At 40.8% G+C, this 22,293-nt stretch overlaps 1 protein-coding gene across 1 annotated transcript; it reads right to left on the reverse strand.

The window, feature by feature from the left end:
- Nucleotides 1–9: 9 nt before the first annotated feature.
- Nipped-B (Nipped-B cohesin loading factor) lies at nt 10–20,807 on the reverse strand. Its single transcript, XM_022831780.2, has 10 exons — nt 20,657–20,807; nt 17,115–17,957; nt 15,576–16,966; nt 14,019–14,685; nt 11,900–12,171; nt 11,227–11,557; nt 8,644–8,827; nt 7,441–8,495; nt 3,476–5,269; nt 10–3,214 (listed from the first exon to the last, which is right to left on the reverse strand). The coding sequence occupies exons 2-10, from the start codon at nt 17,349–17,351 to the stop codon at nt 2,888–2,890; spliced, it is 6,258 nt and encodes a 2,085-aa protein (XP_022687515.1). The 5' UTR covers nt 17,352–17,957; nt 20,657–20,807; the 3' UTR covers nt 10–2,887.
- Between the last annotated feature and the right edge of the window lie 1,486 nt (nt 20,808–22,293).

Consider the following 22,293-nt stretch of genomic DNA (forward strand, 5'->3'; position numbering starts at 1 on the left):
CGCGTCACGTCATCTGCAAATAACTCTTTGCTAGCTTTTTTATTTACATTTTACATATTTATATATTTCACCAATAATACATTTTCTCTTTTTATTTTCGTTCTATTTATTGTTGTTATTATTATATCAGTATTTTTGTATTTATCTCTAGAAATAACTTAGCGAAACTCTTTTACACTAACTATGATACACATAATCATATTAGTAGGTGGCGGCCGTGAAGATAGCGGCAGATTTGGTTTGATAATTTCAAATACTAGACACGCAAGCAGAATAGAACATTAAACTTTTTTTCTTTTATCAGTCCTTACTCCATCTGTTTCCGTCAATATTCTTCCTTCTTACTCCTGCAATGCTGTTGTAACTCTAACCTCTGCGAACTTGGTTAGAATGGCAGCAGTCGGCATAAACGATAGCACTCTGCGCCCAACATAACCACAGAGTCTGCAACGTAATTATGTATATATATTTCCGAATCATCTTTCTGGCTCTTTAATAACAGTAAAGCTTTCAATACATTACTTGGAGCGACTTACGGTACACAATGCCTGACGGCGCTATTTATTTAACGAATTGTTTTCGCTGCAAGTGGTTATGGGTTCAAGTTCTCGCTTTGTAGAACACAAAAAAATATAAGCAGCAGCGGACTGTTTTTTTTAGCCTATAGAAAAATTATAAATAGGTCACACAAATCGAGATTTATATGCCAGTACCGACTGTTGCTGACTTCAGCTTTTTAACTTATCGTAAAGGTGGAATCAATTTAAACTCATTTACTCGTGTTTCACACAATGATCTTCAATACGGCGAACTAAACTAATCGAGCCATAACTAGTTAGGCCCTTTTCTGTTACGATGTGTCATGTTCAAATGTAAAACCTGCCTGTAAAAAATACTTTTTGAGTTGTAATCATTTTGATTGACTTAAAATGTTTGGATAGGATGGACTAGACTTTTTTCAAACAGGGTGCATCTATTCAATATAAAACTGAATGAGCGCTGTTAAGCTTGTCACGTCGTACTTTTCTTTAGTAAAATTTTATGAACTAATGATTTTCTAGAGTTCCATCTTTTATACTTTTAAAACTTATGAGCTTTGCAGTAATATAATATTTTCAAACCATGCATTTTAATAACCCAAAGAGAATTTTTAACCATGATTACGCCCTAGCTACTCGTTATCTAACGGTTTCTTGATTTGCCTGATCCTTTTCTTACTATTGGCAGTTGCGTATGATTTGATGTTGTTTCTGCCGTCTACGTTTATTTGTGAAAAGCTGATTCAACTTATACCATCTTCGTTGCTGATATCTAACCAAAGGAGTAATAACCAACCAATTTTTAGACAAGGATCCTTCACCGCAAACGTGAGCCAAATGTGCCACTCTCCACTGCCGTCATTTGTTTACTCATTTTTTAATCCGCAATTGTTTTGTCCATAGTCACTTTAATCCACTTCGGTTCACTTGTTGTTCGAACAGCTGAACAAGAGTACGTCCAACAAGAGTCTTCTTCTATTTGCTGCCACTCTGCCTTACTTTCTTCGCCTTAAATTGAATTTCCCATTTAGGTTTGATAATATAATATATACACTATGTACAGGGCGGGTGGCAAGCGTTGTCATCGTCAGCGGCGCTCTGACGTCTTCTTCTTTTTCCCTCTCCCCTGTTGTTTTCATTCTAATGTTAACGTCGTCATTAGGGTAACATAATCGATCGGACCGCTTTGTCCCCTCTTTCCCTATTAAGCTGTTTTGTCAATTTTAGGTGTTAATGTCTGTAGTTTGTGTGATTGAATCTATATGTGTGTACAGCATTAATTCCTTTATTAGCGCTTATCAATTGACCCCAACGCGGAAGAGCCTATAATTATCATTAGCCTTCCCATTTTTTGCTGTGTACATCCTATCGTACAATCTATTTACACATTCGTTCATACTCGCTTTTACTAGCTCCACTCCATTGTAAATAATAATAATAAATCTATATAATTCATTCACTAAGTAATTAATCCATAGTCACTTTTACAGTCATTCGCTGATGCAACAGCGCTATGCATCCACCAACCATATTTCTTTCTTGTTCGGTCGCTTACCTGCCTAACGTATTTTCTCAATTCATTGTATGCTTCAGCACTCTCGTGTAGATATCCGTTTCCCCTTCCCAAACGGTCACTTAAGAATCGAAATTATATATTCTGGTTATAGTTGTGTAAGGCAACGTCTAATAATCCCAGAACTTCTTACTCTACTACACTTTTCGCATCCTGAATCACTCAATTATACTAAATCATTGAAGACCACTGAACGTCATGGTCTCATAGCTTAAACACCATCGTCGTTATTTAGTACATTTTACCTGCGTCTTACGAATGCAGAAACCGCAGCCAATGAGGATTTACTACGCCTCAGACCTGGTCACCGTTTTGTGTACCTTTATATGCATCGCATCGTCAATTAGGAGGTTCACAAGTACCAACTAGGGCTACCTATTACATACACGCAGTCATTTTATGATTCAGCATCCTTCTCTGCGACCATTTTTAGGCCATCTTCACCGTGTCAGTGAGAATTATTCTCGATAAGAAAGGTCGCCCTGGCATAAACTTCCACATTGCAACTTGTGACCATCATATATCGGATATTTGTTATTTTGTGGTACACATTACACACATACCTGCCACGCCTATTCCCGTCACCTACCTTTTCCGTCTTGGCTGGCCTTAACATTATCATCATCATCATACCAATATAATTATAAGAGCTATCTTGTATACACTTTTCGACCTCTCGACGACCTTGATAACCCTATGCGCATCTTCTGCAGCACAAAAACAAACACAAATAGCAGAGAAGTCGCGCTGTGCTTGACTGCTACTCTATAAGCTTCTATTCGTAGTCAGAATCGTCCATATTGTTCTCGCTTTCTTCCTCCGACGACTCGACTCGCTTCTTCCGCGGCCTTCCTGGTCCACGCCCACTGCCAGGCTTTCGGCCCCGACGACCAGGAGTTTTTGGCTCCTTAGCAGCGCTGAGTTTCAATTTGGGAATTGGTCCGCGACGTTTCTTTTCAGGGGACGGCGTAACCTCATGGCCGGGCGGCAGTATAACCGTCGTAGCTGACGGTGGAGCCGGCTTTTCAGGCGGTGGCGGCGCCTTTGAGATCTTAAGAACGATACCATTGCTTGACTCCTCAACGCGAGTCACAAGTGGCCCCTGAAATTCAATAAATGTTATCGTTTAGTGATCTTTCTTGCTTTCAATGGTCTGTGAATAGAGAAATGGTAACTGTTTGACATTACACAAATACCTTCTTATGCGTATAGCGTCTCATAAACGTAATGATCCACTATCCAAATGCCATAGGTGTTAATTTGAAAGGAAAGGTAATTGAAAACAAAAATGTTGTCAATTTGACTTACTCCTATAACCATTATCTTATTAATTATATTATTAGGAAGCTATGATCAAACCTACCTGAGGCTGTTCATCCTGATCATCATCATTAGGATCGATGCTGAGCATTAGTTGGCGAAAATGAATGTACTGTTCAACAAGAGCGCGTTTTCCGTCCTCGTCTAAATGCTGCTTAACGTCCAACGATCCACCGGGCTCTTTAAGTTTCTCAAGGGTAAGTGAGGGAGAAAAATGAACGCCTACTTTCCGACTCACTTGTTTCTCATACACTTTTGCTTGTTCATTAGGAGAATATTGCGCGATCCTGGCATCGGTCAATCCATATATTTCTTTGAGAGCCTGTTTGCATAGCAACAACAAGACACAAGCGTGTGAGCTGATCATACACTCCTGAGCTACTCGTGTGTCCTGTGGAAGTCTTTCAATAAGCGATTCCAAATCATCGTCATCATCCGAGTCGCTCTCATTGCCCAGTCGTCGTTGGTCATTGCGTTGTTGTTCTTGACCTCCTCGACGTGAAAGCTGTTCACGGAAATTATGCAGAAGACCAGTGCCACTAACGGAGAGATGAATATCAATATGATGCATTACAAACAAAGGTTCATCCTGCACGAGGTATGGAAAATAGACAACGTTGTCCGCGATGTACAGTAACTCCATGAGAGGCGTCCGATTGGAATCATCAAACTGCTTAAGCAGTGAGAGCAAGAAAGCTCTTCTCGTTTGTCTTGTCGATCGTAACACTGTGTACAAGAAACCATTGCGGGCAATTGGTTGTCCGTCCGCCTGAATGCGCACGCCTCGAATAAGGCGTTCCTCTTTTTGCAGACGATCTTCTTTCAGAACTGTCTGGAGTTTGTAACTTAGTCGAACTCCTGCACCCGCTTTCATCTGAACGAAGCCGGGATACTTTTTCTCAAGCTCCTGCAAGAGTCGTTCTGCTGTAGTTCGCGTATGAGGGTCATCATCGCTGCCGAGACACGATAAGTACGGCACCATTTGAACGGGGTGTACCAAGCCTTGGCCAAGTACTAGTTGTATGACATAAAGCGCTTGCTTACGAACCTGTAGATGATTTGAGATGACCGATGCAAGGATTGGCTTGAGGTAAAGCTGAATGACGGTGGAAGCCATGCCCGATGCCACATCACCCATCTCTTTTAAATTTTCCTTTTTCGTTTGTTTAGCCCATTCGCGGTCTCTTTCTATCATTTTTTGCTCCTCTTCATGCAGGTACGTTTTAATGTTAGTCAACACAGATACCTTAAACGTGGCCGTTACCTCAGGATTTGTGAGGATATAGTTGTATAGATTTTTCACGTCATCACCCAACATGAGATCGTAATGACGATTTAACATAGAGCCAAGGCCTTGCAGTGCTTTTAACCGAATAGCCTCATCAGCATGACTGTTGAAATGGATAAAGCAGTCAAACACAGCAGCTTTCTCGCTCACTTCAGGTGTAGCGGGATCTTGAAGATGTTCGAAGTCGAAGTGCTTGCAGATTAGTCCGGCCGTAAATAGGTTGCGCATCAAAATGGGTTTATGTGCTTTATCAGGCTCATTCTTGCATATTTCTAGTGTTTTGACAATTTTCTTAAAGCAATCGCGAACCAGTTTGTGATTTTTGGTAACGAGATTGACTATCTTTCCAAGACAGCTGGTTGCAGACGGCAATACGGCCGAATGTCCACGTAAGATGAGCTTAGTTAATCCTTCTTCGACTTGTACAAGGAAATCTTCGGAGGGATGGTCTACGAGAGGCACCACCAGCTCTAGACAGCTCACGACACACTTGATGATCATTTGCTCTGCCACCGTCGTACAAGTTACCGACAGGTACGGTTGAAACACCTGAATTCGAACAATAGAATAGTACGACGTTAGTTTCTCCAAAATAAAATAAAAACGATGCCACATGGTCAAAGGTATGAAATTAGCGAAATAGACAAAACTATCAAAAAGTACATTTTGACTTCAATGAAGGAGACTACAGTTTTTATTAATTTTTTTTTCTTGAGTTTCAAACACTCAAAGCTAAGCGTTTCCACTAAAAAGCACCGCAAAAACCAATTCAAAGCTACAACTGCCTTAAAGTATTCGAAAATTTTGTAGATTAAAGTAATCAATGATCCTTCAAAACTTCATTTTCGAAGAGCAGAACATTAGACGCAATACATAAAATACACCCGCAAAAGTTCTTTACTGAGCCCGAAAGGGACCATTTATTTTCAGCGAATCATTTTTGATATGTTCGAGTTCACTACGTCTTGAGGTAAGTTCTCAGCTGAAACGCTGACTACCTTAACACTCGCCTTAAGTCATTGGTCTCAAATTTAACACTTCTCTGGTGTTGCATTACGTATTTTGAGGCATGTTCGTGGATTTCTAATAGCGTTCCTTGAGATACCGTGACCTCTTAAATATAAAATAATACTACCTAAGCAACAAAATGGATCAATTCAACGCTATGTGTATTAACTCGTTTGAAAGTTTCAATTTTTAAAAGGTAGTTTATTGGATTTCGACTAGGAATTTTTTTATTGATCAACCTACTACTTGAATATCCTAAATTTTTTTAAAATAAAAACTCAGTCCAAGTTCAGCGGAAACCCATTACTTGTTTGATGGTTTTATAAGCCATTTCGAACACTCTCCGCACTACAGGGAAGGCGAAGAAAGCATATGGTAGGCTTCCAGTTAGCTAAACCTTTGTAATACTGCATCGTATTCGCTTTATAAAATCAGCTAAAAAATATTTCTATAAACTGTACCTGTCAAAGAAATAAAGCTCGTCTACCCAAATCGCTAACACAAAATACATTGAGCTTTTCCTGACAAGCAAGACATTCACCTTGAGGGGGCTCCTCTGTCCGTTTGGTGAAACTCAAGAGGAGAACTAAATTATGTGTTCATAACTCTTCGTAGAACACTTAATTCACAACGGTGTGAATGTCAACAAATTAAATTGACCAGTTCAACTGAAAATACAAAACTGCTTAGGAAAGAACGTTTGTCCTTAGACAGCTATAATGATGCAAAAGCCATTTTATTGTTAAATGCTCTTCTTCATCATTTAGTAGACCTGGATGCTTAAAACCGCTATTTAAATCGGTGTAAAATGGTCTGTATTTGACAACTGAAGATATAAAAAATGGAAACTGTTGACTCAAAGAGCCAACAAGTTCAGCTCAAGAAGGTAAGCAAGCAGCCTGATAAATAGCAAAGGGTTACAAACAAAATGACAAGTACTTCAATGACTGACATATCAACGAAAAAAGTAGCATATGGAGGTTAAGCTAAAAAAAATGGGGCAAGATATCCTACCTTGGAATTAAAACGCCTTAGAAAAGCGTCGTGGGCTAAGTCGGAATACAAATACTTTCATGCCATTTTTTTCTCATCATTTTGCTAGGAAGTGTGTGAAAATAATTAACAAAAATCTTGAAAAACGCAGTTTTGTCCATATTCGTACTTTGCAGATACGAGCATATCACCAGCACAGTCGGCGCTTTACTGTAATAACCAATGCCGAAGTTCACAGGAATACAGATAATGCTGCCATGATTCAAAGTCCGAGACGTTCCGACATAATTCAATCAACGACGATAGACATCAACATGTTGAACTTAAAACCGACAAGGTCTGCGTAATACAGAGCCTCTGTTATTATCGATCCGTTTGGCAAAAGAAGCTTGAATTCTGCAACAGGTGTGCAAGGATGGAATTTAGCATAGATTTAAAACTTATTTTTTGCAGTATAAAGTGCTAAAATTATAAGAATGTATGGTAACTTGACATATCTTAGTTAACCATGTAGACAGTACCATGTATTATTCCAGCAGACGTCTTAAATCCTTCAAAATAATAAAGGCACATAATCTATAGTAATGTTGTTTTCCATAAACCCTAACCCTAAAAAAATGTCTGTTATATGCACGAATTTAGCAAGCAACTGAAATTAGTTTGAAATAGCAAAATTTGTACATGTATATATGTATATACTTACTTTTAATATCACTAACCTGATAATGCTTCGTGGTCATAGCAGGTTCGATCTTGGTGAACATGTTGAGTGTTGTCAAACAAGCAATAAGATGCGGCCGTGCATTTTGCTGTTGATCGCCTTCTAGCTCCAGTACATTGTCAACAAGGCAGTCGACTATTTGGCGACAGGCCATTTTTGTTTGAGGCAATGCTGGCTCATGCTCTTTAGATCGCAGGAGATTTGAGAGCAACTGCTCAAACCACTCGAGTCCTGTGTCACGACAGGCTGCCACAACATGACATATATTTTTGACTTTTTGTTCGATTCGTTCTGTTTCGCGCTCTTTACAAGGCACAAACCACATCGATTGAAAAACCTCACCAACGAGCTTTTTAACGGCTTCCTCATCATTGACTCGACGAATTATACGGACACAGATCTCCGGCACCTTCTCGAAGTCGGGTTGCTCCACGCAGATATCCTTGAGGATCTTAATAACTCTCTTACGTACAGATACACCTGTGTCGAGTATCCGTTGAGTCAGCATGTCATAATAAACATCAATGAGCTCCGGTGATTGTAGAAGAAATTTACCGAGGAGATCAACTGCGGCTTCACGTACTGACGTCGCTGAGTCAAGTAAACGCGAATGAACCGCAAACTTGACGTTGGGTCGTCTTAATATGTCAGGATCAGCCTCGACCACTTGGGTAAGACATTTCATTGCCTTTGTACGCACGGCAGTCGTATTCTCTCCTAAAACCTTGAGGATCTGTGAAAGGTATATGTCGAAGCTTCGTGAAAAGGGTCTTCGTGAAGCAAGGAAACGTGAGATTAGCTCAGCTGTATCATAGTCAAGCGTTGTTCGCATAATCTCTATCGTGCCAAAATCAGCGTAGTCTTGCTGGATGGTTTCGCACACGAATTTCTTGCGTTTTTCGGCTAACTTCTGCACCTTCATCTGATCCTTGTCGTCCTTCTGAGCTTCATCTTCGTCCTCTGGTTCACTCTTGATCTCCTTTTTCTTTGGAGATTCTTTCTCAGACGCAGATTTGGCTCTCTTTTCTTCCTTCTTGATCCTTGTGTCTTCATCTGAAAATATGCTAAGTTACCACTTCAGAAATGCGAAACTAAGTTTGCTAATACGAATTCCTGGTTAGGTGAATGCCTAACTGTCTAGTCCTCAAATCATCTAAATCAAAGACTGTCCCTTATCTTTTAATTTTACTGCCTGACTTACCTCCGCTTCCTGCCTTGGCTTCAGACTTTTGTGCAGCGTCTACTTTGGCATTCGCCACAGCGTCTTTGTACCACTGTGCGAGATAGAAGCGCTTCGAGAACTCGAGCGAATGATCTGACTCAATGTTTCCATCGAGGTAGTGAAGCAGAGCTTGTTGAAGGATCGTCACCTCATCGCGTTCCTCCTATGGGAATAAACAAAAACAATAACAATAAGAATAGGTACTGAGAAACAATTACCTTTGTGTCGAGGAAACAATTGCAAAATATCCGACAATCACACAGACGGCATATCCTCACAAGCAAATGTCGTAGCAAATAAAAAATGTCGATATACCTACTAAACACAAAATAATACTAATACTAAGGCTATCCTCATCATTCTTCTTTTGGTAAGTATATGCTTAGGTAATGCTTAGACGAACATATCAAAAATGTTTCAAAATTTGTACCCACTACTGTCGCTATCAGCTGCCTTCCGACTGGTAGCCACCAGTTAGGAACAACAACAATTAAAAATAAAATTAAGTTTGTCAGAAATACATCAGACGCTATGCGGTATGCAGGGTAGATCCATTACGCTAACAGTACTTGCGAAAACTGTCTTTATATTAGAAATTGTATGGTTTTTTATTGACGAATAATTCTACTAGCCGCTAACTACGTTTATCCATCAACCTACTAAATTTATTAGCGCTGGTGCTGTCTGTCTGTTCCTTAGAAGTGCGGACACGTTATCTTTTGGTGGGTTTCTGTTCTCGATTTTGTTTTCCTGACTAAAATATTTTTCCACAAGGGAGTGCTTAAAGGATGGTGTTGGGGAGGGAGGGGTAATCTTGGCTCCATCCGACAGTTTACGATAAGCTAAATCGGTGTTATTTTTGTTCTTATGCTTATGTTTGTTCTTAGGTTTGGGACAAAAGTGACGGCAGTTTTTTTCCCAGTTTCTTCGTTATTTAGAATGACGCTTAGAAACAAGGCGCTATCGCAACCGTTACACGGTTCGTGATCAGTATTATGATGGAAATCTTGAACATAGTCGCACGCGTCTCAATGTGCACATTAGTTTACTACCGAAATTTTCATCGATCGACAGTGACATACAACAGTTGTCAGGAAAATCGTGTCTATCGAACATGTATTGGTACTGCTGCCTTAGTGTTGGCTCTCCTGGACCATACTAGCTGAAGAAAGGGCTGCCCTATGAAAAACTATGAATCGAACCCGACCACTGAAAGAAAAACCGCATTCTAAAATTGTAAGGACACATGACCACGCGCTCGACCAGGACAAATACCAAGCAGCTAGACCGATTTATTGACCTCCAGATATGCAAATCTGTAACAACAGACTTTATGAAAAGCTTACGTTCTACACCATTTAGGTACTTACGGTCTACGGCCAGTTCCAAACACATTCGGTTAGAGTCAGCAAACCTTTAGGGGACACCTGTATTCTATATGACTCCAGAGAGATAGAAAAAATAAGAGTAGGAGTCCGAAAAAACAGAACTGCACCATAGTACATTGCCATACCCTAAGCCCATTTAGGGAGGATACTATATCCACGTATATATATATAAACACGTAGAACTGAGTAAATGCACCTCAGTTAGAGAAGATGTTGATATCATATTAGGATTGGAATACAGGGTTACAGGGGGTACTATGAATATAGTAACAGACAGCTCCTGGTCCCAAAGTGATCAGCTTCACAAAACGAGATGCGACTCTTACAAGATTATGAAGTAATGGGTCACGTATATACGAAAACCCGGATAGAACAGTGTTAAGATTATATGATCATAAACACATGATCATATGCGCAACCCTAAGCAAAAAAAGTTGATGGTTAGAGGTTTTGTGGACAGTAGAACAGACAAACATTCTGTGTCTCATACATCGAAAAGAGCATAATATGAGTCATAAAAGCACTACCTCTTCACCGAAAAAAAGGTAAGCTAGCTTTTCAACGGAATTTCCTTAAACTTGACTTTGTTCTCTCGACCAGATGGTATTGTTTTTCTAAGAATGAAGCCATACGTAGAGCAAAGATTGTTTTTGGCAGGCATCGAAAAGAACCGTTTAGCAATATGATGACGACTGCTACCAGCATTGTCATAGCAACCATGCCACCACACTGTGCGAAGCTTTACTACGGTTTTGTGTAAACGTATATAAGCGCACAAATAAAACAAAACCATACGGAGACATGACATAAGTTTTTGTCATTGTGGCCGTAAAGGTGAGGCGCGGAGCGTACAGTTAAGATTGTATATCAGTTCAGCAATTACATTCGATCAGCATGCACATCGTTAAACATTCTACCTTTGAGATCCTTATAACACTGCAGGTAAAGGTGTTTTTCGAACAGTAGTTCGACCACTAAATAATTTATTAGTACCAAACATAATTACAATGCAAAATCGCCTAATCTCTTAAGGAACCTGTCATGGACAATAAGTCGACATACACGAAAAGGTGAAAGTTGACATCTCTAGAATACTACCATCATGTTGTTTACAAATTTACATCTGTAACTAGTTATATGATTATTAGGATCCTACTTAAAAATTACAACATACCTTAAGTTTAGCTGCGTTGTTCTTTTTCTTCTTTTTAGATTTGCTTTGAACAATCATATCATCATCATCGTTATTGTCGTCACAAATCTGTCTGAGAATATCATCTATTACTTCTTGTCGAATTTTGGTTTGCACGGCATCTTTGCGAAGTCGGGCTGCAACGACACCAAGGTACTCTAGTGAAGACGTTCGCATAGACATATCCAGGTTTTTATTGCTAAAGTTGTTAACAAGCAGTTGGCCTAGAAGTGAGAGCATTAGTTCCGAGGCAGGCCACTCTGGTTTGTTCACAGTTGACAAAAGATCCTGTACGAAGTTCTCGAATAAAGGCCTGCAAACACGAATTAGAGAACAATAATTTGTTTCCATTAAAACATGGAAAGCATAATCCAAAATGGTTAGCGACATTACCTTTAGTATCGTCGAGTATTCTGGTGGTAATTACATTAGAAAAATACAATGCCATTATCTTGATATTTTCGACTTAAAAGCAAGGCTACTTACACCAGTAACTTGAAAGGCATTATATATATATATATATATATCGTGCCTAAGGCACAAAATCCAACAGCCTAGATGGGTCCCTAGGATTTCTTCAGAAAAACCTACGCTTTCACACGCGAGGCACTAATTTCGCAAGCTTCACATTTGAACATAATTATGTCCGACTTACCGGTAATCCATCTCCTCGTGTTTGACTCCACACTTCTTGAGAAAGACCGAGAGAAAACTCACAGCAGTTCGAAGTGCCTCGTCATACGAAGTCATCAGCACCACCTCATCAAGAGGTTTGTATTCCTCCTTTTCGGTTCCACTTTCCTTATCCTTATCCCGACTAATCGCACTGCCAGCAGGCTTTTTCTTCTCGGGACTGTCTTCTTTATCCTCTTTCTTCGTAGCTTCCACCGCAGGCAGTCTAACTACGCTGTGAATCAGTTGGAGAACCTAAACCAAACAAAGAAACACACTGAGTGATACTGGCAATTAAAACAGACTTAAATGACGGTTATATGGTAAAAATGTAACTTCTAGATCAATACCATATGTCATCTATGACAGCGGAAATAGGCGATGCTGCAGCATTTATTTGTATGTTTACAAGTCCATTGCTCCTGTTCAGACGCCACTATTCTTTCTATTTCTACAAATTTTTTTTTAAGTATATGTAAGCTTATTTTGTTTACACACAGTCGCGTCTAGAAAATATTTCCATCATGAATTCGCTTAAGTTCTGAACGTTTGCAAGGCTATAACAACGTCATGTTAATTCAAGTTTACTGAGTCGATACCGGATGCATATTTGGAATGAAATTATATATTTCACATGAATTTATCATTATTAGCTTACAATTTACAGCGATGAACATTTTGCACATAGCTGTGCGTATACTGAAAAAAAAACGATCCTAACGCTCCCGATCACTTTTCTAAAACGGGTTTGCCCGAAATAATGTATGAAATAATTTGCGTTTTAAATGGACATTCAGTATTTCAATATTATGAATGTTGCAGCACTGTGATGCAGAAATATTTTGAAAACGACATGACTAGTACAAAGCAGTGCGAAAACATTTTCAAAAATTTTACTGGTCTATTGCTAGAGCTGCACATTAATGGTGAAATGAGAGAGCCTCGAAGCATTACGCTACTATGCGTACCAATTGAAACATTGATAAAAATTTTATTAAAAAAATATGTTTCCCCACCGAGTTCGGCTTTACATAGCATTTCAATAATTGTTTACATTGGTGTCGTCAAAACAAGTCCTAGTATAGAAAAAACACCTGCGCGAAGCTCGTAATTGTAGAATATAATCGTCCTCAATGCTGAGGACAAATACGCCGAAATAAGGAATCTGTTTCTCGCTATGAAAAAATGCATTTTTATAATCGTTTCTTTATTGCTCACATAGTCTTCCACAAGTGCCAGATATTGAAAAAATCGGCTTAGAAATTATGTCCCTTTTATGGAAAAACTGTTTTATGGAAGATCATTTACTCGGCGTTAAAGACATTTCAGGTATGTTTTACTTTATCGTTCTGCAAATACATGTTACCTACTGAATAAACGATAATTACATTATAAATTTGGAGCCAAGAATTTTCGGATACGGAATATGACTATAGTTTCTTAAACGAGTTTAAGCACGAATTCCAAGACCTACAAACAACTGGTTCGATTTTCAATATTATCTTTCTAACTTTATATTATATAAAATGTGTTTTAAATTTCATCGCACTCACGGTGTACCACATGTTGCTGGTGGGATTTGAATTAAAGATTTTCTTAGCCGGAAGTATTTATTAAAACAATGAAATAGCACAAAGGTATGGCTGTGTTACCCTTTAAAGTATGGTCATATTGTGTAAATTAGCGGCTCTCACAGTTACACCATGAAATATACATAACATATATGTATATGTTATTTATATTTTGTTATGTATAAGTTATATGATAACTTACTATATATTATAAAAAGATCGTAAGCTTCCATATCTTGAATACAACAAGAATTTGTTCTTACTTACTGGTTATTAAGACTTCTAACTTTCGCTGACCGTGTTATAAGGCACCTTTCCTTGCCACTCCATAAATAAATAATCCATAAAGTAGAAAATTCTCTGGGTAGATCTTTTACTTCAAATAAGCTAGAAACGTGTGTCAATTTATTTGTGTCAATGAACCTATTTTACCTTTAATCAAAAAAGCAAAGACTGACCATCCTTACTCAGTATGTTACAAATCATTGAGAATATTAACATCAAAATATTTACGGAATCGAATGTACTTACCAGCGCGGTAAGCATCTGAATCTGTTCCTCTGAATTCAGTCGATAATTTCTGAGGCTTCGTTTCGAAGTGGGTAAACGTGCTATCGATGCGAGTATGTCTTCAAGGATAAGTTGACGATGCGGCACGTACCGAGTGAAGATGGCCGTGACCAGACGCAGAGCATTTAGCTGCAGCTCAGATACGCCTTCGACAAAGAAAGGGCTCACACCCAGGCTGGACGCCTTCAACACGATAGTATCCGTTAGCGACTGCAATTTCAGTAGTTCAGCCAACAGGCCCACTGCTTCATGAAGCTTATTATACAGTTGCGTAACATTCTTCTGACTGCGCGATTTCATAGACGAGTAATAGCGTTTTTGTTTAAGTGACGCTGTAGACTCTTCATCCTTCTTTGATATCCGGTACGCTGGATCAAAGGCTGGAAAGATGGTGTTCTGGACTTGGAACTTAACAAACGTCACTATCCGCTCAATCACGTCCTCCAGAAAGACCTTCTCAGGCATATCGGCTGCTGTCATGATATACAGAGCCGTCAACGAGCTGTCTGCACTTCGTTGAATTTTGTCCATCATTAGTTCTAGGGCGGCCCCTTCATCTTCATCATGATCGCCGCTAAGACATACGCGACAGCCATCCAAAATATTTCTTTCCAAAATGGTCAGCAACCTGCAACGACAAATCGATTCTTACTGAACGCTTGTTCCATTCTAGCTTGAAGTTGTATTCAAACATTTTACAACCTGCAAACACTTGTGTCTGTTATTTCTCCGCGACACGAGAATCTGATTTGCGGCCTGCGAAGTAGATATGTGTGTTGAGCAAAAGGTACCATGGCCTGTCTAAAAGGATGAGCGGCTAAGACTTCACTCAAAAAGAAAATAAGGAAGGACGTTAGATTTCTTACGCATAATTGTAAGATCAATAACCCGCCAATGTCAGACTTGACTCTTTAATGCGATTATAAAATTAACTAAAGTGCTAATCGTTAATTGTATATACTATAATAGTTTCGTCCGTACACATTTTTGACGATGTTACTCCCTGATAGAAAATAGGAGAGGCTCTAGCACAAAAAAGACAGCAACACTGTCAATCATGCATTAGAAGACAGGAACCTTGGAATCTTAGCAAGTCACAGCGTTACTAATAATTATCTTGAGAAGAAGACAAATTCCGACAGCAAAGGTGGGCTACTGTCCCTACTCTAAAAAAACCGACGGGTACATGTAGTGTAAGGATAATCGTTTTGTACTACAGGCCCACTAGAAAAATTACTACCGGAGGTCAAATTAGAAACATCTTTGCTTCATTATACAAACGTAGTATGATAGAAAAGTTAATGACGCCGATGATGTATCAGTCAAATTGACCCTAAACCCGCCATAAAAACAGGAAATAACATGTAAGCATGCAGGTGTGTACTGCAGAAGCTTGCCGTCGATTACTACTGTTAACTCATTTAAAAGAAAAATATAAGAAATGGTCAAAGTATTATATATAAGGAAACCACGAGCAATCAATAATGAATGTCGCATAAGTTTACAAAGGAGCCTTACCGAACAAGTCTGTCTGCAGGAACCTGGTTGATAGCCCGCAAGACTTTGAGCTTGGCGCTTTCATCAGTTAGCTCTTTTAGAGTTTTATGAGGGATTAGGAATTCTTCAGGGCAGGTATCTTCCTCGTCGACGGCCTGGGCTAAGTCTACGTCTTCCATAGCATCGAAGATTTTCTCGACAAGTCGCGTGAATCTCTGGTAAGTGGTGCTTTCCATAAGCTCCTCAGCTGTTATAGCTTCCGGTATAGCTTCACGGCGCACCTTTTTAACCTTTGCCTTTTTGATGATAATTTCTTTAGGAGGGGGTGTCGGCTCTTTATGGTTCTTCTTAGGACTCGTCGTAGCCTTTTCTTTATTATTAGTACCGGAAGTCCCATCGATTTTATCCCCTTTGTCCTTTTTTTCCTTACCCTTCGGTCCCTCGAAATCGGAATCGTCCCCATCTTCGTTAGCGCCTGCATCGACTGCTCCCTCTGAATCTTGCTCATCCTTCTTTTCTTCTTCTTCCGTGTACTTCGTCTGGTTGCCTCGCCTTCTCCGTTTAACCCGTTCAGTAAGGGAAGACGCAATAAGGCTATCCATTGTCGACAGCTCGTCCGGTCGGAGTTCTGGTTCTTTTCGCTTTTTAATTGGTGTCCCGCCCCATGCTTTTGGGTCTTTACCACGCGAGCGAAACTTTTTCTTCGGAGGTACGTTGGTTTTATCTGTCTGCGGCGTATTGGGTGTACCAGGAGTAACCTGTGTAGGAGTTGGGGGCGCTTGAACGGTTGCCGGTTGAAGATTAGGATCTATTGGCGTTCCAGGAAAGCCTTGCGCAAGATCGTTAATGTGCTTATCGAGCATTGTAGAATCCGTAACACCATTAGCTGTTGGTGCCATATAATTATTTAGCATGGGACCGCCAGGTGGCATCTGCATAGAGTTATGTTGCTGCGGCTGCAACTGGGGTGCACCGTGCAGTACGCTCATATGGCCTCCTGGAAGATTATTCTGCCCATAACCTCCGTGGTGATTTTCTAGTATATTGGCAACACTGTGATCCTTCTGTGGGGGATAGTGACCTTGTTGTCCCTGCTGATTGAATTGGTTGTTGTTGAACTGGCTACCGTTAGTGCTTTTACTGTTCGTTTGCTGCTGCTGGCGGTAATAAGACGCCTGCTGTTGAGGTGCCACGAACTGCTGGTTATTTGCTTGCGTATGGTGCGGCGGGAATGCATTAGGCTGACCGGCCGAGGGGTAACTGAACTGGTTGGCACCGGGACCCCAAGCACCGCTCGGCTGTCCCACGCCTGTAGCAGACCGTGAAGCTAGTAGCTGCGGCTGCTGCGAATACAGGTGCTGTAACATGTGTGACATCCCGCTGCCTGGTGGAGGCTGACCGCCATCTTCAATCTAAAACATACGCAAAAGACGCGTATTTACCATTTATATATATATATATATATATATATATATATGAGATTAAAAGTAGATACAACTGAATATCTCAAAAATTTAATGAAATTTCAAGAGATCTAAACAGTAATGTGTATGGACTTACGTCAAGATTTTCGATATTGGTCCTTGATAGGGCCTCCATAACTTGCGGTAGGAGGTAGTTCGCGGTCGCGAGAATGTTTCGGACCTCATCGGCTTCGTGTGGTCCTACTAACGGCCGAGCAGCGGGCCCACAGGCGCCTGGCAAGCTGACCGGTAAAGGTAGCTCGCTCAGGAGATCGGTAAGCCCTTGCACGGCCGCTAAGGTCGTGATGGGCACCGATGGCCCCTCGCCGTTCATCTTGAGGCTGGCCGGCGGGTGCTGCGGCGAGCGATGTCTACTCCGCCGCCGGCGGCAACAGACGGGGGCCTCAACGGCTACGAGCAACACGCAAAAACGCGACGCACGATGGAGCCTTCCTTCATTGCTGTCGTGGTTTGTGGTCGGAGGCTATGGTAGCCTGAGAAGCGAGACACGTCAAGCAACGCTGACGTGCAGCGTGCACAGAGGACAAAGACAATATGAGCACAATGCTGACCTTTTTCAATAGCAACAAGTTACTGCTATTCCTGTTACTATTGGTGCTAGAATGAATGCGACAATTGCAACTGCGGAGAGGCAACTGCCACCTTATGTGGGGTCTGTGCATTGCATCCCAACGAGAGTCGTAGACTTCGGTCACTTCAGCATGCTGTGCGCGGCCCGTGCCTCAGCAGCAGCAACACCACCACCCTGCATAGGCAAAAGGAGTTCACCGTAGTGCTAACGAATGCGTGGATTTTACTCGTTGGTTTCTTTTACCCGACTACGGCTGCTGCTTACCCTCACGTTTAACGTATCTAATAGTTAGCGTATTCTGATGTAATTGAGCAACGAACGTGTTTGACGGTTTCCCGGCCGTAGAAGCTGCAATTGGTAAAAAAAAAAGAGTATTGCATTTGTTAAAACATACAACTACAAAGAAATGTCTATTTAGGGCCTCTAGTATCGAGAAAATTATAACCTCTGTAATTCACGTCAGTGATATTTTTTGAGATAGACAATAGAGCTACGCTGTACGAGTACATTACTATAATTCAGTCAGAATTTCTCAAATTTCCTGTCTTATAAAACATCAAATTTAACCACACGTGGACACTATAAAGAAAATTTTTGCACAACAGTCTGTGTGCAATAAAACGAAACTAAAAGACACTACCTGGTCGTCACATGAAATACTCAAGCAAGGTAACTGTTGTGGATATAAATACGTACAATACATTTTTTCACCGAGATAATAGCTACAAAAACTGTTTCTCACGCAGTCGATATAATGTCATAACAAACTACTTGATACCAACCAATCAGAATTCTCAAAGAATATTCAGACTATTGTAGCGACATCGTAAACCTATGTTTAATTCAAGGTACCATATTTCTTTAACTGTTCCGTTTACCAATGCTACAGGTTGTTATTTAAGAATCACGTTCTGTTTTTGAGAGTCTTAATTTGTGTTCCTCTATCAACCTTGTTGTGACAAACCATACAGTTCTATAGCGTAGAAATGTTTCACACCCCGGATTCCGAATTTCTAGTGGAGTCCACAGTCTTAACTTCCAATTATTCAACCAATGAACGTAAGGAACCTGTGCATGCTAAGCGATAAAAAGGCCTCTATAGCCCTCCCGTTGTTTTCTTATTAAATACAAGATATCGGCCAGTTTATAGCGTATAAGTTTACTTACAAACATCTACGATTACGAACTGACAAACATTACACACACACACACACACTTGTTCAAACAGTCATGCATCCTCACTCACAAAAACAGTAACTCGATTCTCGTTGAGGGTTGTTTTTCCCTTTCCACTTGACACTGCTGCAAGCGACAGCAACCGAAAGCTAACAAAAACAGCTTCGATACTGGCGGCGTTGGAGTCCTGAGCGGTGTTCGGATCTCCGGAAGTAACCAGTGAAATCAATCAATGGTTGCGGATTGGACCCGTGGAGACATCGCCATGCCCAGACAGTCAGCCGAGTGCTGTACTTATCCGCTAGCTAGCTGTCCTGTGCTGCCGTTTGCCATTCCGTTCTTTGGCTTTTTGGCTGATGGATACACGATGAACTGGTTGCTACTGGCGGCGGTACCATCACGGTTCCCGGCGCTAGCCCGTTCGTTCACCCCATGGTCCGCCGGCAGCAGCGGGCGCCGCTGCCGTAGAGCCGTCAAATGAAAGGAGAGTCCGACAGATGAACGGGCAGAGCCGAACCGGGAGCTCCACTCGATGTCCGCAGCAGCAGCAGCCTGTTCACTTCACTGTCGCTGGCCCAATATCCCCGGGCAGAACCAACGTCGCAATTCAAGCTACCGGTATATATCCACCTCTTTGTCACTCAGCACACGAGTTGACGCTACTATACAGCCAAAACCGAATTAACGAACGGAACGGATCGAAGATGATATAAACATCGTGTTTTTCAAAAATAGCAAGCAATCAGTACGATGCACAGGGGGAGGGAGCGAGCATGTAGCGCATTCTCACAACACGCACCAAAGCCTCGCTGTATAATGTAGCAATCGTGACAGTAATAACACGCAGCGGTATTAATGGCAGAGACGGTCGTAAAGTACTACCGTATTTGAATAGTGAACAGTTACAGGACAGACTTGCTAATATTCAACGAGTACGTGAGCCGTAGCCCGCTACAATTCGAGTAACTTAGCAGACAGCTGAACATTAGTCCCCACTCAGCTTATAGAATGCTTAGCAAGTCATACATGTATACATATCGAATATGTTCATTTAAACAGTTAGAAGTTGGCCACTGCAAAATTAATCACCGAATTTTCCTTTATCCCATCACAACACTAAACGTGTCTAGGTACCCAGGAAGCACTGATGGTCCATTCTGAATGTGAAGTTATAAACCGAGTACATAACACCAAGGAAGGGGCGCCTAAGGCTAATTAAAAACAACAAGGCGGGTAATAGGAACCTCACCGGCGGATCGCTTGAGTTGGTTCGTCTGTTTACGAGAAGGAAGATGAGTGGGTATAACTAACGCTAATAACAGCACAACAAATTTCGACCCAAACATGACAACCAGTAGATCTTACGTCGACGAAAGTACCCATTTGCTTCATTGATATATTTCACAAGCCTTCAGAGCAGTCGAAACGAGCTCCTGTGGGAAGCAGTCTAGCGTTGGCCGGCCAACCGCTCAGTTCACTTTGACAAGTGGGGGTCGCCCGTTTGAAAACAATACAGGGGCGCCTCAAGCCCCGAGACTTGGTACGGTTTGTTTACGTGATGTTTGGTCTAAGATGAGAACTACGAGTCAACTAGGTGATCTGAAATATCTCCTACACAAACAACGAACGCAGATTCTGCGCGAAGTGGAAGAATAACGAATGCAAATTCGCACTAGGCCTAACTAAACTAAAGGTTCGGCCGCCATCTTGGAAGAGAAACAGCCACCGAAAGATGCTTCTCGGTATGAAAATAGGACACAGCACGCCACGCACCGTTTGGAAATTTGTTCACCCATCATATCTAAACCTAATGAATGTGGAATTATACTAGTTATCAAGGTGGGATGTGCGGTAAGATGAGGAACACGTACCCAATAGCCGCGTCTTTGCTCGGTATATTATTGTTATGATATGGTTATCCGGTGGAGCAGGGGTTGCGAATAGTATCCGTTTGGTTGAAAGCACAAATCCCACAGATATTAAGTGCAGGTGCTCACTTCACTTTGCTTTGGTATTCCAGGTGCGGAAGGACCCACGGAGGGTCAGAGTACACTCAGCCGATGGTAGCGATCAACAAAATTCAACTAATTCCGTTGGAACACCGCACACTGTTGTCACAGAGCGTCTCTCAACACTGTTGTTGATCACTGTTGTGGCCCAGCAGTGCCCTCTGGTGGAGACCACCTGCTCCAGAAGGCGGGGAAATTTGAATCGATTGCGCTACCATAATGGATAAGACGCGTCCATCAACAACAACAAACAAGAGATACTGCTAGCAAAAAGCTAAACGAGAATTTTTGTACTCGAAATCATGTTGCTCCCTCTGGTTGGGTGTGTTACACATTAATGAAATTTGCTGCGATTTGGAATTAGCGTGAAGCAAACGGGTTAATACGCGAAATTTCCGATGATAGTTTCTTAGGTGATTTATTCTATTGAAGGAGAGTGTCGAAGATTTCGTTGTACGAGAGAAGTACATTTTGGCGTCAAAGACCTCAGTCGTTGCAGGACAAAAAATGATAGGTCCAAAACTAAAGTAAAAAAACGTGCTTGTAGCAATTCAAGAATAGTTAATATAATGGGATCGCATCATATTCGCCGAAACATCATTGTGTTGTCAAGCATATTTATTAAACAAAGTTACAAAAAAAATAAATTTGACCGTATATAACAATATGGTTATTCGTTGCTAGACGTTTGAGACAAAGTCTTTGTTGTCATTCAAATTTTTTTCTCTGCATTACGTATAAATTCGAACTGGCTCGTTATTAATTTAAAATTCATAGTTGTAGTACACAAATTGTACATATCAAAAAAAAGTTTTGCTTCGTCTAAGTATTTACTGTATTTTTTATTAAATTTTTATTATTCATGTGGTCCAACAATATTTATAACTTACGTCCAGAAAATTATTTGAAGCACCATGCCGTTTTTGATTAATTGTAATATTACCATCGAGCCGTAAGACGATTTTCCATAAGAGCCATAAGACAGAGCGATATCGTTTTGCAAAAACTGAACTAGTTTTTAACAATTGATTTTGCAACTCATTAATATTATTGTTTATAAGTTTTTGTGGATATATATTTTCATAACGATTAAGTGAATGCGGGTACAAGATAATAAATAATTTGCCCCTATTTCCAAGGGAATGCATACTCTTGCTTAAGTTTGTCAACGGCCAAATGCTTTTTTATCCTGTCTCGAATAAGCTGAAAAATAATGGCACGATTGTTCAATCAGCAGAGGTACTAAAGAAATCAGAAATCTCAAATTATTAGCATCAATATTTATGAAGTGTATTCTATGTTTTGCCTCCATGTTTCGTGCTATACGTCCGGTATCGCCGTAAGGCATTCCATCAGACAGCCGGCTCCCAGCATGAAACGAGGTTCGTCTCTACCTGGGTTCGAAGTTCTGTCTTTCGCGTTTTACGTCCGGTATCGCCGTTAGACATTCCATCAGACGGCTGGCTCCCAGCAAAATATATTACAATACAGTACACACA

Source organism: Varroa jacobsoni, unplaced genomic scaffold (genome assembly GCF_002532875.2).
Source record: "Varroa jacobsoni isolate VJ856 unplaced genomic scaffold, vjacob_1.0 scaffold_353, whole genome shotgun sequence".
NCBI classification, from domain to species: Eukaryota; Metazoa; Arthropoda; class Arachnida; order Mesostigmata; family Varroidae; genus Varroa; species Varroa jacobsoni.